Source organism: Anas platyrhynchos, chromosome 4, assembly GCF_047663525.1.
Source record: "Anas platyrhynchos isolate ZD024472 breed Pekin duck chromosome 4, IASCAAS_PekinDuck_T2T, whole genome shotgun sequence".
Classification (NCBI taxonomy): Eukaryota; Metazoa; Chordata; class Aves; order Anseriformes; family Anatidae; genus Anas; species Anas platyrhynchos.
This window is the reverse complement of record NC_092590.1, coordinates 71357228-71384611: the sequence shown is the minus strand read 5'-3', so window position 1 is coordinate 71384611 and position 27384 is coordinate 71357228. Positions and strand designations below refer to the sequence as shown.

Genomic DNA, 27384 nt, shown 5'->3' with positions numbered 1-27384 from the left:
GAAGACAAGGCAACCTGGCACATCTTTACTCATGCAAAATGGATTAGTGAGTCACGCTTCTGGGTGCCAAGAAATCCTTCACAAAGCAAATGCCCTATGAAATAGGCAAAATGTGCACCTCAACCTACTCTCAAAGCTTTGTCACAAGAGTTTTAACAGAGCAGTTGACCTGGAACAGAATTTCCTTCCCAGCTATTCGATAAGGTCGGAGTGACACAGGAGAGAAAAACCTCAGACTATGCCTGGCACTGTGCAAGCGCAGGCAAGTGTAGCGGAGCCATGTCACAAGGCCATTCATAAAGCTGGAACAAGGCCAGCCACACGTGTCCTTATAACTCAATACTGAAAGGTAAGTCCTCATGCTGTATCACGGAATAAAGTAGACCACAGAAATGGCATCTGTGAGCAAGAACAGTTTCTGGGAGAAAAAGCAACAAAACCCACAAAAATCTTCCACATCATGCTAAAATTGAGAGAAGCAGTCACTGCCATAAATCAGACAAAGAAGGCGTTCAGCAAATAGTGTTTATTCCACGCTTTCTTACCATGCAGGCCATCCATGCATAGCATTTCTTCTTCCTTGGACCACCGAGTCTAGGCTGTGGTTGGGTGCTCAAGTAGATGCACACCCACACTGCGGGGGCACATCGCCCAAGGTTAATCAGCTTTCACTGAATCCACCCAAAAAGCAAGAGCAGGTATTTTGATCACACCTCCTACTCACAAATATCCCAACCAGCTAAGCTAGCAGATGTCAACTTTGCCTCTGTAGATGCATTTCAAAGTTGACATTTTCATGTGACAAATCTAAAATGGATGCACATCATCATCATGTCATTTATTTGGTCTCAGGCTAGTGGCACTCATTAGCTCAACTGTCAGCATAATAAGCAGAAGTTAATTAAAAGAGTAATCAGTCCATTTCCTTAGAAAATCTAAATTTTTATTATACATACTGTATTACACTGAAAATACGTACCCAAAGACAGAATATTTTGAATTTACAACTGTACAAAAAAACAATAGAAAACATACGGGCTATGCGATAGATGTAACAATTCACAAAATGACATTTCTCGTTAAAGGCACCAGATTCCCAGAGGGCTCTGGCTCAACATTTTTTAGTCTTTTTTTTTTTTCCAGTCAGATCATACTATGAAAATATGATTCACTCTTCAATTGTATAATGTCAAAGTCTCACACTCCTTGCAACTAGACAAGCAATCTGCACTTTGACATGACTTAGTCAAATTACAATTTCACACAAAGGTGTCAAGCAACTACCAGAGGCTCCTCTCCATTGCATCCAGTATCCTATGGTATTTAACTGAAAGGTTAAGTGGCAAAGCTACCAGTGAGGAAACAAGTTAACCCACAGAATACTGGCCCAACACTAGAGTGTTAACCATACTAAGTCTGGACAGCTTTGTATGGAGATAACTACAGAGAACTAGAGCAGGAAAAGTGTTCTGTCTAGAAGGAAGAAGGAATCTGTAATCAGGACTCTTGCTCAGCATCCTCCTTGGGCTCACCTTCATTAAAACAATTTCACTCTTTCTGGTCCTCATGGCACTCATAAAAGAAAAATGGAGCCTAAAGAAACCCGGACTTCGCTGTAGGGCAAGTTCTTAAAGAAGCCTGTGTATGCAGACGTGTTCTTTCCCCCCACCCCCCTTTAAGAACTAAAAATTTGGACAGGAAATAAACACAAGCCACTTCCATTGCTATAAGCCATATTTCCACTCATTGTGCCCTGACTTGCACATCAGACAGGTAGGTGCTTCTTTACAAGCAAGGACAAGAGAAGCTGAGACATCCTGCCTTGCTGCGGTCCAGCAACACTTAAAGGTTGGGCTTCCTATTTCCTAAAGCTTCATGCTTGGGATGAGGGAAAGGACACAAACAGCTCTAAGAAGACTCTGAACTACTTCTCTGGCCAACTCGTTGGTACATCAGCAAATCATTCTAGAGGCAACAGATGTTTTTATTTAGTCTTGCAGCACACATTGAGCTTCGCTGTACAGAACCCAGCTAACAATTAAATGACTGAATATTTAAGACAAAAAATATCAAGTTCCAGGGCCACATTTTGTTTTGTATGCAACAACTCCATTATACTGGAATTTAAGTGTTGATGTTGCCCTTTCTGAGTTGTCTGGCACGCTACTTTCAGGCCACGGGTTCAATGATTTCATTCTCTGAACCGAAGAGCTCCATGTAGTTACTTCTTACCGTATCATTTTAAGAACGTTGCAAAAGCTTCCCTTTCTTTATGCATTTAAAAAAACCTTTCTAGATTCACAGATCAAAGTTGAAATAATGCTATGGTGTTGAAGGTCATAAAGTCACTTTAAAAAATAAGTTATTTTGCAGTGTCATCTTCATCCTAATGACCTAACAGAATTAAAAATACTGTGTTTCTACTTAAAATTCCCATTTATTGCGTGACTGACTTCAAACAAACAGGCCTGGAGACCAACTTTGTTATGCAGCAAAGATTAGGCAGCAGCATGGTAGGCTTCCAACGCACTACCGCACTTGGATGACTCAAGTGCATCCTAGAAGGACTTCTTGAAGAGGAGAGGGACAGCTCTCCCCATCCCAACGCCACAGGTCTGAAACGCAGACTTGTGCGGACTGAAAGTTTAGTGAGGTACCTCCGTTAATCTCAAGTAAGCCAAAGGAGTCATCACACAGCAGCACTTTGTCACTACCAAACTGCAAAGAGTCTTGAAACAGCAATTTATAACAACAGTACATGCCCCTCAAGCCAGCCAATTTTCTAAAAGTCTTTTTTTTTTTTTTTTTAAATTGTATTTGGTACTTGCAGCTTCTCTAGCAAGCAGGAACAGTTAAGACAGAAGTATCATACATATTTACTTTACAGAAAACTGGTCATCACAAAAAAAACTTTAAAAATCTGAATGCAGACAAGAAAAGGAATGTCACTTTCCTTGAAACCTTCTTTTAAAAGATGAATCTTTTTATATTCTATTCTTAGCCCTTACTGTGTAACATAACGAAATAAGTTATAGCCATGAAAACGCATTTATACTGAACTCATCCTAAAAACTAAAACCCACTACTCATCCGCACCTGTCAGGCTGGTTTCTAGCTGCTTAAAGAAAAAAACACAATCAGAATCACAACCTACACTGCTTCTGAAACGGGCTAATAATGTGGAGAGCCCCCCTTGTGACAGTTATATGTGGAACCTAACTTTCACCCTAAAACATGCACAACACTCCATAATGGTAGCAGGTACCATCAAATAACTTGCACACTACAGGAGCTAGAACATTTTGTGTATTTGCTCAAATATAGTTAAGAAATCTATAATTTTGGTCACATCTTAAAACGCCGTAGAATACAGATTCTCTTGTTACTTATGCTTTCCACATTCAGTTGGATAACAGGTTGAAAAACTAAAAATAAGAATGCAATAAAAATTCCCCAATATAAAATATTCTAAACAATCACCTAAACATCTTTGTTAGTATACAAGTACTTATGGGATTTGGTCTGCTTTCTTTTCAGAAAAGAGAAAAGCCTCATTTTGTCCTAAGAGTTCCACTTTAACAGAAACCTCTAAGTCAGCCCAAGGTACCCCCTCAGCATTAGAAAGCCGTTAGGCTACTTGTTGTATGTTTTCCTTCTAAGCACCATTCCCAACTAAGCACAGCTCCACATACAAGTACTGAGAAACGAGGCATTTAATCCAAGTCTCCATCAAAGAATGAAAACAAGTCTCCAAACAATGAACCTTGAACTATGTACACAAACCCTCTCAATAAATGCAAGCTATAATTACACAAAGTCAGGTTAAACCAGTGGTGTGAAAACAGTCAAAGATAAAAATGTGCTTCTACTAGGAGGGGACAAGTATAAGGCACATTTATACGCCAGTATATTTGTAGCCACATTAGTGATTATAGTGATAACTGCACTGGTAAGAACCACAGCTATACTCATTCAAAGCTTTTTGGATCAGGGCTTGGTAATCAAGCAACTTATGACTGCTTAACCAAACAAACATACATTAATTAACACTGCCTCAAGACAAGTTTTGTTTTGCTAACCATCTTATTCATGTCAATCACTTGAAGGGGCATTTAAAAAAGCAGCTGCAATCAGTCTTGAGATGTACTAGTTTTGTTTGCTCCCAGGCTGTTCAGAGGGCTTGCCATGCAAGAGCCACAGACCAACTTCTACCCTCAGACTTCCATGGCAAAGAGCTATCACTCCCACACAGTAACAACCCACGGCTACTTTTCATTTTTCTGCCTAGTTTTGCTATTTTTTTTTCCCCAGAAAAGTTGTGATACTCAGTTTCTCTGGATCTCAAATAATGCCAAATATAGATTAAATCATGCTGGGCATGGACACTGACAATATAGCAAGTTAAAGCTGCTCAATCCCATCCTATGACCCAAGCATAAAGAGGCTAAACAGACAGTGGGTACCATCAGCCACTAGACATTCGCAATATTTAGTTATACTGCAGCCGAATTACAAAACAACCAAGCATTAACCTGTGGTGCTTTAAGCGTCCGTTCTTACAATGGAACCCACGTAGCCAGAGAAAATACTTTTTCACAATAAAGATCTGTGCCCTCATTTAAATGGTAAACTGTGAATGACTGTGCAGTAGTCTTCTCTTGTGGTACTCAGAAGTAAACTGCTCCCACCTGTCATCTTTCAGCTGTGATCTCCTCCTCCAGCATCTCAAACTGTAGGAAAACGAAACAAAAAGCCACCAACCACTTGCCCCCTAAGATCACCTTTCCTTTTACCGTATTAAAAAAAAAAAAAAAAGTTTGACATCATCTTCTTCTGCATTCACTGAGCCCAGTTAGGTCAAAGAGCCACAACTTCTATGCTGGAGGGTAATAAGAAATGTACACATGAATGCCATTTTGTACAGTTAACATACTTTATGAGCTGGTTGACTCTAAGCTTGATTTGGTCCAGTCTGCTGCTGCTGCATCTCTTAGGAAACATTAGTTATAGGTTTGTACTTCTTGAATCTGGTCCATTCACCAGTAGCATAGTTCATTTCAAAGACTGTATCAACCAACATAGTGGTGCTGCCAGTGCCATCTGCCTTTGGTAAATCTTCTGTATGCTCACTGAGTTTGATTTGAATGATGTCACCTTGCTCTTGGCAAGGATTCTCTGTGAAAACAAGAATAGAAACAAGTTATACATTGCAGCAACATGAAAAAGAGCACCTGATGGAGATTTAAAGTCTCATGCCAGAAAAATCCAAACCCAAACCTAATAGCAAGTAATGACACTACGGTATGTAGCCACACAGACTTTTTACATTGCATACATCACAGACTGTATTTTAAGTACAACAAAAACAAACCTCAGAAGATGAACAACCAAGGCTAAAGTAACTAGAAGAACAAACTAGAAAACAGCAAAAGGGGGTCAGAAGCATGCCAATATCATGTCTGTCTGCCTTAAGAACTATAAGGGAAGCTTATGTTTAGATAGGATTTGGTAAACCTGAACTACCGAAGTTGTTCTCTTTGGGATACATTTCACAGCTAAAAAGCTCATCAGTTTTCAGCAGTTGTGGAGGCCCAAATAACTTCACTGAAATCACTCACTCATAAGATTTTCCATTTCAGCACGAGTATTGAATGGTAAATGTCAAGCTATTGGGAACTGGCACTCGGGAACTCAAGAATATCACACTTGACAGATATTTATTCAAATTTCAAAAGGTGTTGACACCACTACTGTAGGAACTCATATTATTATATACTTACGTATTTCACATAAACAGGTAACAGGTGCACACTTTCAAAAGTAATATTCTACCTTGCATTACAAAAAGATCACTGCATGTATTAAAGTACATCCTGCCACTGCATTCTGAAGCAGCATCTAGCACTAAGAGCACCCTCATGAATGCAGGATATATAAAACTTTCTTTAAGCCCAGTGATTACCACAGTAACTCTATCCTGGCCATCTTGAATAACACATTAATAACTACATTAATCCAAATGCACAAGCCACATTTAGGCTCCAGCACTCTAGTGATAAGATGCATCAAATACCAGATTAGAAACCAGAGCTAGTGCAGATGAGAGTTCACTTAAGGATTCTTACACCCGTTCTCATCTTACAGTTAGTAGTCTGCTGGGTAAAACAGCCTTCGTGTATCAAGGCCAGTATAGTACAAGACAGCTGATCCGCGATTCATAGCACCTGTAGCTACTCAGAGTGCCTGAGACAACAGCTGCTACATTTCTAACACTCTGGAGCTCACGAAGAGGTTCTTACAAGGCAACTGTTACCTTGAGTTGCCACAAAAGAAGGTTCATCCACCAGTCTTCTAGACAGAAGACTAGGACACAGTCTGTTCATTGTTCTGACTGGCTGGCTTATTTTTCCTCAACTCCTGAGCACTGATACTGCATGTGTTCTGTTCTATGTTCTGTGTTTAGGGGCTGCTGGGACAGTTCAATTCTTATTGGACCAAAGGCCCAGAGACCTGTTTCCAGGTAGCCAGAACTTAAAAATACAGTTCAGAGTGAAACAGTGTCTAGCACATACACAGTGTGCTAAAGCAAGACTCTTGCACTCACATATGTACATTCAGAAATGCTACGCTCTATTTCAGATTGGAGTATTAAAAAGCAAAGCAATTTAGTCTCAATACATGCCTCTGGATCCTGCCATGAATCCAAGTATAAGAGCCTTCTCTGGCCTTGTAACTTTGTTTGCAGTCTTGAACATTTCCTGTGCAGCATACATTTGCTCCCTCTGTAACAGATACAATAAATATGAATTCCAGTGGGGAAAACACTGTATTAATACAGTACCTTTTTGGCAAAGAGACAAGAAAAAGAATAAGGTAAATATTTGTACGTAGGCATAAAATAGACAAAATCCTTAACCTCAAACCTTGCCCTCTTTAATGCTTACTCCTAGCACTTGCAGCTGCAACTGAATTCTGAAACAAACTGAGAAAAGAAGATTCTTTAAATAGTTACAGAAACAAGTGTTAAGAGTCTTGATGTTTACACTATCCATTCTGTATTATGACCTCAGGTTATTTTTTTTAATGTTTCTTCTACAGTCCAAACAGCCTTGCTGTAATTTCAAAGAATTTTTTCAGTAGCTCTGCTTTACTTTAAAAAAGTCACGCAGCTTCTTGAAGTGCAGGTCCTGCAAGCTAGGCTTAAAGGCACGCTCAGTGAAAGCTTCAAAGCAGTTGCATCTTAAATTGATTACCTGCTTAACTTGAAGCACACTCATAATATACAAACATACCAGCAATAAGAAGCTGCAGCACATAAGTAATTGCTGTTTAGTTTCCTTCTCGCTCTCAGGCTTCAGAAGATGTGCAGTGGGGGGGTGGGAAAATAAATCAAGGCTTTTGCCTTTATTCTGCTGGGACCTTCTCTCCTACCACTGCAACATGATCCCTTTTAGCAGCTTAACATATACTAGTGGCCATGCAACAGCTCTGCTGGAAATATGCCTTTCTCCCAAAATTCTTTGTAAAAAGGAACAAAATATTGTGTCATATAATAAGCAGCTGTAAATAAAGGCATCTGTAACATTGACGCTGCACAACTAAAGCTGTGATTAACATGTTAATGAAGCCACAAAAATATTTTCATTATCTTTGGTTGCAGATAAGCAGCTTCAATCACTTCATGAACCTAAGGCCATGAATTGTCAACATATCCCGTAAGACCAACAATAACAATTTGCATATTCTGATCTACATCCAAAGCAGCAGTTAAGAATGGCTTTTGTTTTTTACTTACTGTAAGAGAGAGGCTTTTTTTCGGTGGTGGCTGTTGCTGAGTTTGAGGGGCCACTTGTGGTGCTTGTGCTGCAGGGGAAATGGCAGGAGGTGTGGTAGGTGTTAGGGGTGAGGTAGGTGTAGTTGCAGGAGGATTAGAGTTACTATTGTACATGGGTGTTCTTTGTTTGAATTGCGCAGGAAGAGTTGTGGTAGCATTTGGAGCTGCAGGCTCTTCGGTCTGCCTATTAGTCTGCAAGGCCTCTCGTGCAGAGCCAGCTGTGAAGAACAATCAGGACAACAACAAAAAAAGTTATAATCCACAAACAGGTATCAGCAACAGCAGTGGACTTTATAAAGAGATCTAAAAATTCCCATTTTTTCATTTTAGCACCATGACTCAATATGCTGCCTAATACCCATCCGAAAAACTCAAGAGCTGATGTTCCCTCCACTCATTTGTCTTCAATAATTAGACAACAGTGAGTAGCTTTCCAATATGAATTACTCTCTATAGTACCAACATTTGTGTTTAATGGATATCAGTTATTAAACTGATCTACTTTTAACTTATATTGCTACAACAACTGTATGCTGACACTAGCAAGATTATTGCTGTACTGTTATGTAAAAGCCAAAGACAGATTTATTTTTTTTTAACCTAATGTAGCTTCCAAAGAAAGTGGTAATTAAGTCTCAGCCAGTAACAAATACTGAAAATACATAAATACTTCAACTGATCAGAGAATTAAATGCAGTCTCCAAAATAATTCATTTAAACACTAACTGCTAAGAAGGCCCAAGCCCCTCAATATTGAGGAGTCCTAATTCTGATTTTTTTCCTCAAAGTTCATTTATTCACCTGTACTTAACCATCCAGGGGAGTTACTATTCCAAACCTGACTGCAGCTGAAGGTAAGTTATACGATCAAGTCACTGTGATTTCACAGGTTACTGCATTGTCCAGCAGGTAGCTGATACCCAGCGCATGCTCTGGACAATTTTTTTTTTTTGCAGCTTTCTGACAGAGACACAGCTACTTTAGTACTTTCCATGACTCTCACGAGGTTTAAGCTAACCAATTTTTACCACATTCACAACAGACTAAAATGCAAATACAGATCACAGCTCAGCTGATAACTCAGATCGAATTTTAGATATTTTTGAGGGGTCTACCATTTATTCATCTAGGCACAGATATAGCATCTGTCTTAGAAATATAGCTCTTACCCAGTAAGAAGTGGAACAGGACACTGGGTACTTGTACAAACATTGTAACAATTAGCTGCCTACTAGTTTTGTACTAATCTCTTAAGTTTTATTATAGGCTTCCTCTCATGTCACAATAATTGACTTGCATAAAGTAACATATGTCAATTATGCAACCTCAGATCACATGAAACCAACTCCAAGGATCTTGTGTATCTCATTAAGAAAAGAGTTTCATATTCCATGCCCATATGGAAAGCTAGATACCCCACGCTCCAGAAGAAAATAAAAGTTAGAAAAAAAAAACAACAAGGAACAAAGAATTTTAAACTAGGCTTCTTCTGCTGTCGAATACATTGCCAACGCTCTGGAAAATAATACTAACTGCTGACAACACTGATGCGCTTTTGGCTGCGCTCCTTCCAGAGATGCCAATTTTCTGCCAGGGAGATTTGCATGGACCTTCAGAGAGATTCTCAACTGTTTCAGAGCCAAGCTAAATGATCAGTTTTTACATAGACTTTTTCCTATTGTTACCAACACACCACAGCTCACATAAAGGCAAATGTTACAGCACCAGATATCAACAAGCACTTGTTAAAATAGTGCATTAGACTGCAACATCGATTCTCTGTAGCTACAAACTCGGGTAATGAATCCCAGTCATGCATATCTGTTACTGCAAACTGATACGTTCCTTTAAGGCTTTACATCCAGCAGGGAAGGAAAAGTAAAGGAAAGTGTGTAAAAATACAAGATGGAGAAATAAAGTATTGTAGAAGAGTTTTGCTTTTTTTTTTTTTAAACTGCTGACAGTTTTCCAACATTGAAAGAAACGTAGCCCTTCTCCAAGTATGAGGGAGCTCAAGTATTAGCTACCAGACAAAGTAGAAGGATAAAGGAAAAGCCTATGTGAAAGCAAACATACATGTATATCTGCTTCGAGGAACACGCAACTCTTGAAAGCAGCTATCCATCTTGCAAATAGCATGCATATGGTTGTGTCTATATTGACTATATACTCTATCTTTGTGTACATTACTGGCATTTCTTTGGGAAAGAAAAAATTATATTTCCCACTATAGGAAAAGAAAAAATAACCAGTAAATTAAGTCAAGCAAGCAAAGCAGTCATTTTAAGACATAAAAAGAACAAGCATTTTCTCTATTTGGTTAAGTACAGACCTGTCATTTAACCTAAAGGCTGGGTCCTGCAGTGGATTTTTAGACTACGAAGGTCAGAGTTGAGGGAGAGTATGTTTGTGAAAAGTTAGACAGTAAAACTATATAGAGTTAGAAGTATTAAGTTCCAATAGCAAAAAAAAAAAAAAAAAAAAAGTATCTTTTACCTGGCTGTGTTTCAGAGCTTGGGATATATGAGGAAGATGGCACCACACTGGGAGTAGCAGGTAAATAACTTGTAGAAGGTAGTGCTGGCTCATTGTTCAATGAGCCAAGTTTCTGTAAAACAGAAAAGTGTTATGGCCATAATGCAGGTACTTATGTGCAGCTTTTCCATTTTAAATACAGCTTCAGAATTAGTACTGCTAGAATATTCATTATGGGAACTTAATTATGGACTCCTCTCTTAAGGTTCAAATGTCATACTTGCCCTAACTCCCTATATGAACTCTGTACATTAGAATTACCTTAGGAGGAAGAAAAGCAGCTTTTATTTCTCATAATTCAGATCAAAGTTGCTTTCAAAAACACAGCTGAGCCAGAAAAAGGTACTATTGTGATGGAATATGATTCTTAGCAATATTTAGCACTGACTGACACTACTCTCTACGGACAGCAGCTCCCAAACAGTGCCGTCAATGGAGCCTGCACTTGCAAACCAGGGAGTGCTTGCAGCCACCACAGTTCAGGCTGCACAGCAATGAGTGACCTCCAGCTGCCTTCAGTTCCTCTGCCCTGTTTCTTAGTAATGGACATGGAGAACAGGTATCTGAAAAAACTGCATGGATACTATCTAAACACTTTCACAGTCTCGCAAAAGCTATGTCCTGAGATACAATTAAAGAAAAGTAAAGCTGCACCAGTCTTTCTTACTTAGCTATAGATATTCAGTTACCCCTCCTAGGCATGGCCCAATGACAAGTACTCCTCACTGTGTCTGTGCACACCATTCCACTGGGGTCACAAAGGAAGCAGAGTAAAACTTGCAGGTGCTCCCAACATGACTCTACCTCACCAGGTATTGGAAAGTTCCCTGAATCTGGGATCTCTAACAAGACGCAACAATCCTCAGTTACTATAAGTGCCATACTCCACCACAAACTTAAAAAAGCAACAAGAAAAATCAAAAGCTTCACCTTGATCCTGCTTTAAATCGTTTTTGAAGACAGTGGAGTAGAATTTTGAAATAATTATGTAAATATTTTGTTTTTAATATTGAGGTATCCTTCAACAGCTTAGAAAAATACCATTAGTGTTTTAGAATAACGTGCACCATGGTTTCCTCATCTTTACACTGCTACTTGGTTTTGGGGTATTTTTTTTTGATGTTTTTTCTTTACCTGTGTAGACACAAGGCCAGCAGCATAGTCTGGAGTAGCATTTTCTACTACTGTTTCTTCTTTGGCTTGCTTTTCCACAACTTCTGTATCTATTACATAGAAACAGAAGTCAGTTCAAGGAAGTTTTCTTAAATAGTGAATTAGATTTAGTTTTAAACAAGAATATAAAACCAATTTTTTTCAGATTCTGCTAAATCATTCTTAAGAGGTACATGCTGAAAGGTTACAGCAATGAACACGAACTTCATACACAATTTAAAAAACAATAGTGGAAAGAACCATAATGTAAACACACATCAAGATAGAGTAGCTAAGCAATTTGGCTGAACTAGCTAATTTTATGATAGTAAAAACTATATATATATTTTTTAATTGCAGTTATGATTTTATTCTGAGATTTTAGATGTTTCTGGAAACAAATACAAGGTTGTTCTGGGGAGAAGAAAATTGGCTACCCTATCTTCCTGATACTTAATGCACTATCACTTGAGTAAGAGTAGTATATGAGATATTCAATTCTTAAAATCCTGTCCACAATTTTGGAAATAGATATTTTTTCCAAGATTACTCTGAATTTCTTTCCATGGCTGTGCAACCAGTAGAAATAAATATATCAAAATCTGAGCGCAATTTCAGACCTGAAGCTAGTCTCACACCAATCTTTGTTGTTCAAAGCACAAGTTTTTAACAAGGCACATTGCATGATGATTAGTGGCACTGGGGGGGAAAAAAAGTGGAATTCCTCCATTCAGGCTCTTTATTGCCCTTTTTTCTTGGAAGCTTACCTAAAAATGAGTTTTAACAAATCAAGAATAAAATAGCACTATAAACCTAGATCTGATTTCTAAGTACATTAGCAGTGTTCTATACCAACCTAATGTCTTTCTTCTTCTCTTTGCTTCACGGCCAGCACCGACCATATCTAGCTCAGAGATATCTAAAAGCTGAAAAGTGCAGAGTAACAGTAAGTTATTAAGTTTTTGTCAATTTGTATCTAAACATTATCCTTATTTTTTTCTTTAGCGTACTGCTACTTGATTTAAAATAGCATTACAAACTCACTTCCAAACTGGGAGGAGATCTGAGTGGAATGCAAGTGACTGAGGAAGAGTTCTCCTACCTTTACTCCTCTTTCTTTGCGCAGAGGTGTTCGTGAAGGAGGAATGGGAGTCCTGTTTCCAGAAGGGCTAAATACACTAGGTGCTGAAGTACTCCTGAAGGGAGCTTGTTTTGGTATTCCTTTGAGTGGTGCTTAAGGAAGATCAAAAAAGGCAACAATTGAAATACTTGCTTCATTAGTTACATAGAAAATAATAAAGAGTTCTTCAACTTTTTTCCCTTCTTAATAGCCCTCCACCCCCTTAACTTCAAAAGCTGCTAATGTGGAACTCTCTGCTAAATGTTTTTCACAGGTCAGATTGGGCTTTACCCTTCAAACAAGGAGTAAGAGTCACTCCCTAGGCTAATGCTCACAATCCCAAAGCTTAATAAGTAATTTTTATTACAGTTACATGCCTTGAATGTTTTTCTTCACATTCTAAATGAAGTAAATCAAATAGGCTCACTGCTATCAAAATACACTTTCCAAACATACATTTATACTTTCCTTATTTACAAAGAACAAAATTCAAACACACAAAAAAAGTATTAGGCATCGATGTTCTGAGTCTGACTATTGCCAAAGTCAGTCTTTGACCATTAAGATATAGTTACTTGGTAAGACTGTATCTAATCAAAGATTTTGGCCAGAGGTGGTTAACGTTCCTGTAACTGACTAATGAGTGCTCCTGCAAGCTTCTCTCTTTCCATTGAGCTTACCATTTACATTCACTAAGCAGTCTCAACATAGCACAGGCTGTATTGGCACTAAAGGGGTCAGAACATGGGACATGGAGGTGTCCCAAGTGTGTCCAGAGAAGGGCAACAAAGCTGGTGAGGGGTCTGGAGAACAAGTCCTATGAGGAGCAGCTGAGGGAGCTGGGATCGTTCAGCCTGTAGAAGAGGAGGCTCAGAGGCAACCTTAACACTCTTTGTAAGTACATTAAAGGAGGCTGTAGCAAGTTGGGGGTTGGTCTATTCTCCACCGTGCCTGGCGACAGGATGAGGGGAAATGGGCTAAAGTTGCGCCATGGGAGGTTTAGGTTGGATATCTGGAAAAAATTCTTTACCGACAGGGTTGTTAGGCATTGGAATGGGCTGCCCAGGGAAGTGGTGGAGTCACCATCCCTGGAGGTCTTTTAAAGACATTTAGGTGTAGAGCTTAGGGATATGGTTTAGCAGAAGACTTGTTAGTGTTAGGCCAGAGGTTGGACTAGGTGATCTTGGAGGTGATTCTGTGAGAATCAGATCCATTTCTAGATGTTAAGATATACAGGACATCATGAAAAAAACAAGATTCACAATGCCTTGGTTGAATACTGGCTGTTTTGGTCCTAAGCCAGTTTTTGCAGGATGACCAACCTTCCTACCTCTATAAACCACAGAACTTAATCGCCTACCCTTACACCTAAGAAGGCAGGAGAACTCCAGCAGCACATTGTAGCAGAAGGGGACACCAATACTCCCCCATCAAGGGTGCCACCCCTCCAATGCAGAACACAGAGGCTGACCATCAATCGCTGCACAGTTACTGTGCAAGACAGCACAGTCATGAGAGCCACACCTGGGGAGTTAAATAAGCTGCAAGGTAACCACTCTGGCTTCTTCCAGAGTGTCCCAAATCACCACTCTTATTAGAAGTGGCATCAGTCCCATTCATATGTTAATGCTTGGTTCTCCCACTTTGCACCTCTGAATATAAATGCATAAATGCAGCACTGGAACAGGCTCCTCAAGGAAGCAGTCACAGCACCAAGCCTGCTGGAGATCCAGAACCACTTGGACAATGCTCTCAAACATAATTGTGTTTTTGGGTGGTCTTGTTGGAGTCAGGAGCTACATTCAATTCTGAGTTGGAAGGAACCCAGAAGGATATTCTATGATTCTGTTTATTTATTTTTTTACCTCAAAGACTCCCAATTTCCACCATCCCTGCCTTTTAAGACAAAGGAAAAAAAAAAAAAACCCTAACACCTTAGATTTCAGAGAAGCTAATATATAGTTTCAAAGTACCACAAGATTGGATGCTGCCTCAGAGTAAGATGCTATTTGGCTGGTGCTGTTAGATTGCTTCTGCAGACCTAAAGGCTTTTGTAACCCAATGGAAGTGTAAATTACTGCTTTACACAAGGGTTTAGAATTCTGGTGCTGCTGTTTACACCAGGAGGATCTAACTTGGCTCTATACCACAAGCAGAAAAATTGCTGCCTCAGTAGTAAGCAAAAAGTTTCTACACTTAAGAAGCTGTTCCCCCCTCAACTTCAGTTACCCCTCTATCTCACACTTCATATAAGTGCTAAAACCAGCAATCTTTAATCAACTGCTAAAAAAAAATCCACTAGTCAAATAAATATTTGTCAGGTCTTTGACCCATCTGACAATCTCCTCATACCCTACAATTTGGTCAACATTTTAGGTCAAACAGAATTTTAGTTTGATGCTGTATACCCTGAATCCCTCTACATATTTTACTGAAAACATTTTCAGCCCAGGACAACTCTGACCTATATGAGCAAGTTACAGCAGTGGAAACCCCAGCTGGTCCCATAACTGCTCTTTCTAGAGACCACCTGGCTTTAAAGGCCAAAAGACCACTTTAATATTAAATGGCTGAAATAAAAGTTAGAATAGAAAGTGTCATAGAACTAATGGTCAGTTTCTACACTGGGACAATTTTTAGGTCCAATTTCAACTGCACTTCTTGCATTTGTGTAGGAAGTACAAACGTGGCTAAACACTTTGATGCTCAAATTGAATACATTAAAATGCATCAAGAAGGTGTCTTGTTGTTTCTAGATGCCACACCGAGAAATTATTCAAGTTTTATACCTCAGCAACATACTGGTGGCCAGAAACAAAAAAAAAAATCTAGCTGTGCAGTGATTTAGAGTGTTACTAATTTCAAACCCTCTTCTTGCTCTCAAACTTATAGAAAAAAATGGGGCAGTTAAAACTTAGTGAACAGTTAAAACTCTTTTTTCAGTTTTGTATTGATTATTATACATCTTTTTCATGTATGTTAATTAGAAGGCATTGTGCGTGCTTAGCTGCAGTAAGCAGTGTTCCACTAAAATACCGTGTTACTTAACACTCAGAAAACAAGAATATCACAATGATTGGTTGGCTCTTAACTGAATGTTCCTTGCCCTTGCTTGGATCTGTTTGACTGAGATTTACCTGCGGTTTTCTTATCTGTTACATTTAAGCTAGCCTCCTTGGGAGTAATCACAAGTTATTCCATGCTCTACAGTTAAGAGTATTTTCCCCTCCCTTTATCTATGTGGGATTGTATGAATACAAGCTAGTCTCAATCTACTTCACAATATTTCAGACACCACAGCAGATCACTGTGATCCACTCACTCTGCTCCCTTTTGGAAGAACATGGCTTAGTCAGGAGTTATTCCTGGAATGATGCAAATCAAGTTCTTACTGAAGTCTATAAGCATGATCTATCTGCACGTTTTAAATAAGCATGACAGATATTCTGGTGTTTTTTTTAGATAGCAACTCTTGTTCTTTTTGAGAAAACTTGTTAAAAAATTAAACAGCTGTAAAGAAAGGAAGGAGATACGTGTTTTACTTCTCTGTAAGTTAAGTTTTTGTAGAAAATAGACTTTGTATTTTTACTCTTCAGCAAACGTTATTTTATCAGATTTTCTTTCAGGGAAGTGACACAAGTGAGCCGTACTTGTTGTATCAATCTTTTTGACCAGTCCCCTGCCTTTGGCATGAAAAGGCACTCCTGCAGTCTTCTTGAGCTGTTGTGCAGTTTCTGTTGCTACAAAAAGAAAAGAAAACCCAAAACTTCAGTTACTACAAAATCTGTGCTGGACAAATACAATTCTTGGCTTCTCATAAAATATTAACTAATATATTAAAGGGTGGGAATATCAAGAAGAAACATGTTTTAACTAAATGGGGCATTTATGTAAGTTACACAGTATTTGGCAAAATGCAGAGTCAATATGACTGCACAACTGACAAGATGGTCTAAGCTGAAAATAAATGAGAACATACAATTAATTCAATAAAGATGTAAATAATTATGTTGTAAGAAATTTTCTACAAGATTTGTAGCTTTTTTTTTTTTTTATTAAAAAACAACAACTACTCAAGCCACAAGCAAGCAGGAATCAAACTGCAGCAATACAGCAGCAGGTGAAATAAACTAAGATCACTCAGATCAGCTACCATTACCTACATGCATACATACATTGTCTTTTGTTAGTGAAAACCCTGTTGGCTTTCACCCCTCCATAAAAACATACTGAGCAAAAGAAAGCATTAATTAGCAGAGCAGCTCTTGCTCCCTGTTGCAGAAACATATGGCAAAATAAAACTGTCATACCAGTTTCATTTCAGGAGCTTTAACCAAAGCTATCCCTCACAAGTCTTCACAACTGACTTAAATATACCCATAATTGAATATATCTGTGCTTTAAAAAGATACAGCTTTTTGTATCCCTTTTAAGTCTGAAGAGCATTTCAATCAAGAGTAACATTTTAATATAATCATGGCTAGAATGACTTGCACCTGCTCCCCCACACATGCCTGTTTATCAAGGGTGTGTGCATGGGGGGGAAAAAGCTCTTGTAACAGAAAATATTGTCATATAAACCTTTACAGAAGAATAAAGCTAACAATGAATTTTCCTTTCACAATTTAACTTGTTACTCAGTGTTATAAACTAGCTGTAACACTACTTACACTTCTGCAAGAGTTCAGCTCGGAGAGTGGCACTTTTAGGTTTCCTTTTCAGCTGGAAGTGTTTCACTGGGGGAGTAAGTGGCCCAGCTAGTGTTGTCAAGGCATTTTTGTTTAAGTACTGGCATTCCAACGGTAACATAGCTGATGTTTCACATTCACTTACTGCATAAAGAGTTAACACAGTACACATGGGTATAAACATCTGATAGCTAATTACAAAACATTCTACTACTTGACTCTACAGGTGTTTTAAGTTTTAGATTACTCAATTAAACACCAAGAGTAATTTAGCTCTAATTAAAACAGTATATAGCCAGTTAATAAGGTGTTTTTTTTTTTTTTAACATTACATTCATAAGTGCTCTCATGTTAATTGCCTAGACAAATTATAGCAATTGTAAATGAGCTACCATTGTTAGAGCAAAAAGATAATGATGAAATTCCCAGATTCTTCGTTTCTGTGTAGTTTTTGAAAACTACTGAACAGAAGTCAAAACCAAGAATGTGAACAGACAAACGATCATTTGTTTATAGTGGAAAAAACGATGCTTCCACCTCCAAGGCATTCCAGTATTGTGATATTCCAATAATAACTCCAATCCCATTTCTGATCATTTATGCCTAAGGGCTTTTTCTGGGCGATTTGCTAAATCAAACCCACTGAAGTAGGAGTGGCTTTGTACCAGCATTTACAACATTGTTTGAAGCAGAAACTGTGCAAGTGCCTGGGCCAGTATTACCAGCTACTGGACCATCCACAGCTAGTCAGACAGCAAGTTAATGCTCCTTCTGACCAGTCCTTCCCTCAGCACCTATCATTTGTTGGCTAGATGAAAACTTGGGGCAGAGACACCCCACCTGCCCCACAAAGGTGTTGCAGAAACCTTTTTTGTTGTCGGCCTTAGCACAAAATACATGAGAACAGTGTTTAACAGCTTAGCTTATGCAGCTTCAGTAACTCAGTATTACCTGGCTGCACATACAGGCTGTTTACAGCGCTGGTGAAACAACATTAACTTGTATGTCGTCCTTCACAAACACCAAGGGACCCGGTGCAAGTTCTGATGATTTGTGAAGAGATAATTTAAGAGGTTACCATTCCTCAAATGCCACAGTTCCAGTATCATGCCAGGTCATGAACTGTGGCAGTTATGAGAGAAGACATACTGCTTGTCCCGATACCAACACTGTTAAGACAGTAGGGTAGCTTCTCTCCCTGTGAAGAGAAAGGCTGCTCCTGAAAAAAGGTATCGTATTTCTGTAGCTTTCTACAACAGACACTTACCTTTTTCTCTAAGCTCTCCTAAAATATCTTGAACATTGGGATTCTGTTCTTCAAGATCAAGGTTAAGGGAGCCAGTATCTGGAAAGGATTTTAAAATATCAGCTACCATTAAGACCCAGGGGTCTGAATCCAAGGTAGCGAGCTGGATAATTTCAGTCAGTGCCCCTTTCATCTAACAAAAAAAGAAAAAGAAAATCAGCCAATTGGAAGCAGTTCTAAACAGGTTGTCATTGGGTTAATTTTATATACATATATATTTAAAGACACTAGTATAAACATGCACAATGTTTTACTACTGGGGAAGGGAAGAGGGAGACGGCTTCAACACAGTTATACATTAATTACAGAATGAAGCAAAGAATTAACCAAGATTTTTCTTAGTAAATACTGTATTTGGTCAATCTAACAAGTGTGCTTTGAGCTTTTAGCAGCTCAAAGCTTCCTTCAGCACAGAACATTTTCACTAGAAACAGGACACATCTTTACAGCATTGTCCCTGTACATTCTACGGCCCACTTACACACCCAGTGTACCCACAGATTACTACCAGTAATAACATTCAACTAGAACACAAAGAAGGACAGGTGTCTAAGTTCAGATGAACCCCCTCTTGTGCTACAGAATAAAATAGCAGACAGGCTGTATCCACATCACACAAATGTAAGCCAAGTCCTCAAAATTTTAGTTAAGCTTGGGTCAAAAATTGTTTCATGCTAATAACATTTGTAATACCTGACAAAAAACTATTACAGAAGCACACCCAGCCCTCTAATGCCACGAGTAGTTTGGATTTTCCATTTACCCTAAGCTTCTATAAGGAATTTTTCCTTTTAAGCACCTATCTTGAAAAAGGGTAAATGTAAAAATTAATGAAATATATAGTCATGGTAATTTTTTGAATTACTGATCAACATGTATGCTAGCATTATGAAATAAAATCTAGTGATTGTGGTTGGAATTTTACAGAGTGAATTGCTATTTCTTAAATTAGCTGGTTTAATTCATTCAATTTGCTTAATTCATTAAATTTCAGCTTAAAACTCTGAAATAAAGACCTAACACTTGTTTTTCTTCAGAAAACTGCTCATGTGAGCTAAGCATTAAAAGTATTGGCTTCACAGAACTAAGATGATCGAGATGTAGTGCATTACCTATCAAGCCACAAACATCAGAATAAAGTCACTGGAAGTGTTTATATGGACTATGTGTATGGTATCAGCATTACAGAACTGATGAAGTATAAAGAAATACTTGAATTTTGACTATTCACAGCTGATTGTGGCCCATTACGTCTACCTGTTTCTGAACAGAGGGAGACAAGCAAAAGGTTTGCCTTCACCTTAATGCTGTATTTATTTCCCCTTATCTCAAGCTGGCCTTCTCTCCTATGAGGAGATCTAATAAGTTTACTGTACTCATGTAACCCTAAGAAATGAAAGCTGAATTTTTGCTCTCCATTCCCCTCCCTAAACCTCAGCAGTCAGAGATAGACAAACATTGTGTGGGTGAAGGGAACTGGGAAATGTCAATGTTAGTGCCCTCTCACTTTAGTCAGGTATATAAAAAAAAAAATGTGCTTTTAGAGGGCAGTTTGTTTTTTAACACAAAAAACGCAGATCAGTTTGTCCAGCTGCAAACCTAGTGGCTCCCGAAAACTTCCAGCTCGATCAGCCCTCGGCGTGGCTCACTAGTCAGACATTAGAACCGGGAGAACAGCAGAGCAGAAAGTTGACACCACAACAGTCATTTGCCATTTTCAGCAGCACAATTGATTTGCTTTGGATTTAAGTGACTGCATAACCACGGCCTCACACTGGTCGGCGTGCTGGCAAATTTAGCCAACGCTTGCCCAAGGGAGAGGATCAACTTCTAAGGCTCTAGCATTGGGTGTCCTCCATGGCTCTTTTCTTTCTCAGTAAATGTAAAAATCCCTCCCAACTCCGCACAGATTTGTCAGTCTCTGTTCTAAGCCTACACTGCCTGTCACAAGTTGTTTCTCCTGCAGCAGATGAACATGGGTGTGAATACTATCCCAAGTCCTGTATTCTCATATCTGTCCCCTAGGGATTCAGGGCTGCTTTACACAAAACACCTGAAAATTCAAACCAGGCAAGGACAGCTGCTGAAGCTGTGATTAATTTCTAACTTGCTGACCAGCTTTTATCTGGGCACCACAGATACGCAGATAAATGCATAGGATGCATTTTTTCCATCAAAAACTCAGACAATAGTTGGAAGAAACATGTCTCCTGTACCCTCCTAATTTAGCCTTCGTATCTGCTCCACCAAACTCACTCTCACCCCCAAAATTCAGAGCTCCATCCTGTATGACACACGTTCCTATGGCACTGCTGTCCAGGCAAGTTACATCCACACTGCCTTCGGGACAGCCCAAGCTCAGGCCACTTACTGCACCACAACCTGATGCTTGGCATGATTTTGGTTTCTTCAGGGAAGGAGCCCAGGAAGAATTTGTTCACCTAGCACTGGACAAGTGACATTATCACATAGCCTTGCAGCAGATGGTAACAGAACAGCCCCTGCCACGCACAGGCAAGCGAAGGACTCTGCACCGTGCACTGTGAGCGACCCAGAGACCTTGCCTCAACACAGGTTTGCTTTTGACAAGCCTGGATTTGAGCTTTGCTGCAGGTTTGCCTCCAAGCTGCAATTTAAATACACATTCCCAATTTGCTGTTCAACTGGTAGCCAGAAAAAAAACCCTTTTGTTGTCTGAGAATGCATGAAATGCAGTTTAGCAATAGAGAATCCTAGGTATGTTTTTTTTTCCCCCTGTTACTTTTCAGCACAGCCATAATCCCAAAGTTGTAATCGAGTAAGATTGTAACACTGGGTCAGGAAGAGCCTGATAGGCTCCACCACTGTCTCGTTAGGCATGAATGTCAAGATCGGATGCAACATGCTCTGGCGCTTCTCTCATCTAAAACTCAACAATCTTAGGTATTTTTCTCAGCCTGCTGGCATAGGACATGAGGAGAAACATACCAAGAAAGGATCAGGCAGGATGCAAAAAGCCCAGGAACAGAGACAAAGGGAGATTAATAACGGCTGTGCAGGAAGAGCATAGGAACAGCACTGTGGGAATGGGTGAAGAGAGGAAACATTACTAGAAATGCGCCAAGTCACAGCTCCAGCAAGGCTTCTTGCAAAGCATTCCCACTAATTTGCTTGCTATTAGGCCTAAATTAACACGGGACTATGCCTTTAAACAACTGCACCAACAGCTGGCTAACAAAGCCTATCAAGCTCTAATCTTTCAGGGGCCACAGGTCATATTTAATAAGTACCTGTGCAATTACAGAGCATTTTCATTAAGCTAAAAGCATTGGATGGGAAGCACAGCATTAATATTTATGTGCTACAAAACTAGGACGGATCAAATCACACTCCTGTATATGTATTATTTTAATGACGACAAAGTGTATAGTGGCCAGGAGTAATATTAGATTAAAACACATATTGCAGCTCAGGAAAATGGACCTTAAATGTGGGCCAGAAAGCTGCGTAGCAGCCTGGCTGTTCTGAACAGGGAAAAGTGAGTGCCAGGCACCTGCTTATGCCTTTGCACTAGTGCCCCACAATTCTCACTTGCGTGGATAGGGGACTCCTGGTTCATATACGCAAGCAAAAAACAGATTTTTTGCTCTCTTCTGCACAGCTCCAGTCACAGAAGGGCAGGCAGTACCTTACTTTCAAGCTGCTTTCACAGAGCACAGAAGCACCCACTCCTCATTCCAGACCTGACTGGAACATCAGTCTAACCCTGAACAAATAAATGAAACCCTGGCGCAAAACAAAAAAACCTTGCTGTCATGGATGTGAACTGGGCGAAAAGGAATATAATATGCAAAATAAACAGAAGTGGCTGCCAACATCACCACTGAAACCCTGGTCACCACTACGCTGAGCATTAGGCATTATTTCAGACAAGCATAATCATCTAGAAACAGTTTAGCAGAAAAAAGCTGGGAGGCAGGGAGATTTGGGAGTTCACAAACTCTGCCCATAGAATTACAGCAGGAAAGGATGTTTTTGATAGCTGCCTACAAAACACACTTAACTATTAAAATGAAAATGGGAGCCAATTATCCTTATTAGTCAGCGGGAACAAACAAGCTGTAATGAGGTTCACAGCATGATAAAAATTTAGGTTTATTACTTATCCCACAGGAGTATTACAAGGATTAAGTCACTAATATATACACAATATTTAGAGCAGGGAATGAAAACATATAGTACCAAACTGCAGGGTATTGCATTTGAGAAGAAACATAACACTTCAGCAAAGGTCTGAGCTCTCCTGAAAGCTCATTGAAGATTTGCTTGTCTAGACTGCAGCCTTCACAGAGATTTAGAAAGGACAAGCAGCCAATTAAATCCCTTCTAAACCAAGTAATGCCACACTTCTCTTGATTACCACATCAATTTTTACTCAGATGTCTGCCTCCAAATGGTTTCCATGCTATTCTGTGCCAGTTAAAACGCTATTATAAAGAGAACAAAAAAAGGTTTTGAGGAGAACTAAGTTCAATCTGTTATCTAGAGAGGGAAGTATCATTTACCATGACCAGAAGTATATCCTGCATCCTCTATCAAGATCCTCAAAGCTTTACAAAGCTGATGTAACATTTTCTAATACTATTTTAAGTTTCCAAATGCCAGCTCAGTGCTCCTCACACGCGATCTATAGACTGGGCACATGGTATGGAAAACACGCACATTACTTCCCAAAGAGACTAGTAAAATAACTTCATAGTCAAGTTAAATCACTTTCAGATATGGGAATGATTTCCAAATGAAGAATTCCACTTCCAGACAGCCAGCTACAGGTATGCCAGCTAAAATAGCCCAAACACTGACAGTAAGCTACATAAATAGGTTTTATTTATGAAGACTCGTTATCAAACTCATCACACGGGTGTCTGATAAGACATCCCCTTCAGTCAGCAGCTTGGCTCCACCAGCAATTATTATTTTTTTTTTTAAAGTCATTTATAGAAGGAAGACTATAATGATAATAGCAGAGCTACTAACCATGTTAAATGTTTCTGCCTCCTTGGTTTTTCATTTTTAAAAAGAGGGCTTTTTAAGCTCTTCCTCTCAGTAAAGAATCACGTTCCCTCCAAATAATTAAAACGTTACAGGTACTTTGTAAAGGGCTGAAGATACAGTAAATCCCTTGATTGACTTGATTACATCTTGATCAAGCATGCTCTGTTTACCATGAAAAGATTAAATTTATGATTGACTTCACAAACAAAGAAGTGGAAAATCTCACAGCATCTTTTGTTTCAGCAGTAACAAGAGCTTTATATTTGGAACACAACTAATCACTGTAATTATCTATAAAAAGGAACAGCAACCGACTTGCTCTTATTTAGATACACTTCATCTCCATGGTTAACAAAAGCACAAATCAAGTGCAGTTGCTGGCTACCTGGTCCTTAATTTTAATCAATTTAAAGACAGTTTTTATGTATCCAGTGAACACACAGGGCACTTCAAGAAATTATTTTAGTTTGCTTCAGTGTTGCTCCCTCAGAGAGCTGTCATTTGACTTATTTATGAAGGAATTTTACAAAGCATAGGGACCTTTCTCTTAGGCCTAAAAACCACCACTGATTTGTTGGCTTTTTTTCTGCACACTGCAATACCTATTTTTTCCAAGCTCCTTGGATTTTCACACTACTTCATAAGAATCTTGCACACCCAACAGTTCATGTGAGCCTATGGAGTTCCCTATCCCTCTCTTCCTACCCTGGGTTATTTTGTTTGTCCAAAACACCACTGCATCTGTCACGTACAAGTAAAACAGCTTGTGCTCTGGACAGGCACTGAGCATAAATATCATATTAAAAAAAAAAAAAAAAAAAACACAACTTTTTTGCTCAGTGTTTCTTTTTTTTTTTTTTTTTTTTAGTGACAGCATTTACACATAACTACAAAGATCCACACAAACATACAGCGCATGTAGGGGTCTGTCTTGCCACAAACTACTGCTTACACTTCGTGTCTGTGCATCTGCAGCTTAGAAGTACACCAAATGCAATAAGCAGAATTACATAGTCTCCCCACACCCTGTCTAGTACACATATATGTAAAGTCTAAGCAGCTGTGTCCCACACAAGAGACTGGTGCAAGCAGAGCTGAGATGCAGATTAACAGTGCACCGTCTCCGTAATTGTTATGGGAAACTGTACTACAGATGGCACAAGTAGGATAGGAATTCCTTAAACCTGACTGATTCACCTTAAGCTTCCTCAGCCGCTCCTCAGCTATTGCCCCAAACACCAGCAGCTGCCTGCTGGTAGGAACAAGCCAGGTGCAGATGAAGTATGGTCCAGGGCCAAGCGTATAAGAGATCTCCTGGACCTACAGTGCCAGCTCTGGCTTCAGCCAGCCAGCTTATTAGCCAGGGTAGGAGAGCAAAGGAAAAGCACCAGCTGTTCTCAGGAAGGTAAAAAAGCAAAAACGGCAGTGCTCCCCTCAACTATGATGTGAGTGCAAGAAGGTGGTGAAAAAAACACTGCTCATCACAGACCCTAAATCTCCCATCCCCAAAGTTTCAGCACTTGCTGCTGTCCTTCCTAAACCCCAGATGTTTAGCTCAGGACACCTACACAGCTGCCAGCGCTAAGGAAGGCGTTCAGGAAGCTTAACGCACGCCGCTGCTCCTTCCCCTCATCCTGGAACGGGCTCAGAAAAGCCCTCTCCTCTAAAGCAGCGCCAGAAGCATACAAACTGCCCCAAAACACAGCCTGTGTGGGGGTGAGAGAGAGATTTTGGGCAGAAAATCGCTTCCAGGAGCCCAGGGCTGCGGGGCAGGGGGGCAGCGACGCCTGAGGAGCGCTCTCGCCCTGTTCAAGGGAAACCCGAGCGCTTCTCCTCACCCCACAGCCCCCTGCCCTGCAGGCCTCACTGAGGCCTCCTTTTCCCCCTCTTTTTTCCACAGAAAGACATCGGGGAGAGCCCCCCGCGCTCCCCTCCCCAGCCACCTACCCTCGAGGAGGCATTTAACGCAAATTTATGAAGAAAAAGACGCGTAGGGGGGAGGCAGTAGAGGCACAGCCGCCCCCCCCTCCCCTTTATCTCCCCTCACGCCCCCCCCGGGGCTCTCACCTCATCCACCGCCCGGCGGGGCAGGTGCAGCATCCCCAGCAGCAGCTTGAGCTTGACGGCCGAGGAGAGGCCGTGGAAGCAGAGGCGGATGTTGTCGATGACGGAGGCCGTGAGGAGCGAGGCGATGCTCGGCGGCGCCCACAGCTCGTCCGTGGAGCCCAGCTTGTTGTGCAGCCACAGGCCGGTGTCGCTCTCCCGCATCGACGCCATCTTGGGAGCGGGCCGAAAAAAGAGGGGGTTCTCCACCGGCATCTTACGGGGACACCTAAAGGGAGGGGGAGGGAACAGGGGGGTGAGGACCCCTGCGGGTCGCAGCCGCGTTCGTAACCCAAAATGGCGGCGCCCTGCGAGGCCGGGCTCTAGGGATAGGCGGAGGGGCTGCCGTAACCTAAAATGGCGGCGCCCAATGCGGGGGAACGGAGCGCGGCTGCTCGCGGCTCGCTCTCAGGTGCAAAATGGCGCCCGCCACGGGCATGGCTGCCGTAATGCAAGATGGCGCCGGGCGGCCCCGGCTGGTTGCGCCTCGCGGTTTTCCTCAGCGGCTCCGGCAGCCGGGAGCGGGGTGCCCGATCCCCGCGGCTCGCTCCGAGGCAGAGGCCGGCCCCTCAGCGGCTCGGTGTCCTTCTCTCGGAGGGAGAAGGGCTGAGGGCCCCGCTGCGAGCCCGCCCTTCGCTCCCTGGGGCTGGGCTGGGCCGGGCCGGCCCCCCCGGCTCAGCGAGGGGAGGCGGAGGTGGCACCACGTCTCCTTCCCTCATGTCCTCCCTCCCGCCTCACAAAAGGCCTACATCAGCCCTGCTTCTGCTTTGCCCCTACTGAAAACACACCCCATGTCCCCAACCCGGCACCCCGCGTCTCCTATTAATGTCTAATTAAAGATTAATAACATCTCAAAGCGCACCCACCTCCCTCATTTCTGGCTTCCTCATCGCTCCCCTCCTTCTGTCAGCCGCTTTGGCTTTCTTTTTACCTCAGCCGGCTAGCACAGCGTGCCAGTGTGGTTGCTGGATGATGAAACTTCCCTGTAAGGCTGTCATTTGACAGAAGTGGAGCTGAGTGCCTTTTTCATCGTTTTCCCCGGAGATTTTAGTGCTGGGATGTAGGAGGTTGCCTCCGCCTGATAGACTAGCGGTAGCTACTCACATTGGGGGTTATTAGGCGTACGTTCATATTCCCTTGTGGTTCAGCTCATTGTTATTTAAATATGAAAAATTAATCAATTGCCTAAATCCCAGAAGACTTAAGAGTTATTTGAGTGTGGCATAAACGGTTCATTTTAGTGTCTTTCTAGCTGAAGATAAAGCAAAGGAGCTGTAGAAGTGCACAGCAAATTCACTTTTCTCCGTTTTAAGCTTGTGAATGAAAATGTTTTCTTTGCAACTTTCTTCCTCTAAAGGAGGCTGTTTACAACCTGACTTCTCTAGGAAAGCAGAGCAGTTGTTGCTGGGGCTCTTTTATATTTCCTCAATGCTGTTACAGAATAGGTTACTTTGTTCTCATTGCAGCTCTTGGTCTTGGCTGCTCAGGGTCTATGTTACCCTGATTTTTGTCAGTGTGGAAGTGTTTTAGAGCAAAAAGTGCTATGTGAATGAATTACATATGAGTACAATAAGATTTTTTTTTTTTCTTTCAGGGCCAATCATTGAAAATG

At 40.7% G+C, this 27384-nt stretch overlaps 1 protein-coding gene across 2 annotated transcripts; it reads right to left on the bottom strand.

Moving 5' to 3' along the window:
* Positions 1-921: 921 nt before the first annotated feature.
* NELFA (negative elongation factor complex member A) lies at positions 922-26793 on the bottom strand. 2 transcript variants are annotated; one of them, XM_027455670.3, is made up of 12 exons: positions 26639-26793; positions 25737-26001; positions 18597-18768; positions 17312-17473; positions 16292-16381; positions 12624-12754; positions 12378-12447; positions 11504-11592; positions 10331-10442; positions 7796-8052; positions 6683-6782; positions 922-5175 (listed from the first exon to the last, which is right to left on the bottom strand). In XM_027455670.3, exons 2-12 carry the CDS (start codon positions 25986-25988, stop codon positions 4991-4993), a joined length of 1620 nt encoding a protein of 539 aa, XP_027311471.1. In that variant the 5' UTR covers positions 25989-26001; positions 26639-26793; the 3' UTR covers positions 922-4990. The 2 variants fall into 2 exon arrangements, with proteins under 2 accessions (XP_027311471.1, XP_027311472.1); XM_027455671.3 differs by lacking the exon at positions 26639-26793 and adding an exon at positions 26125-26419.
* Positions 26794-27384: the final 591 nt, after the last annotated feature.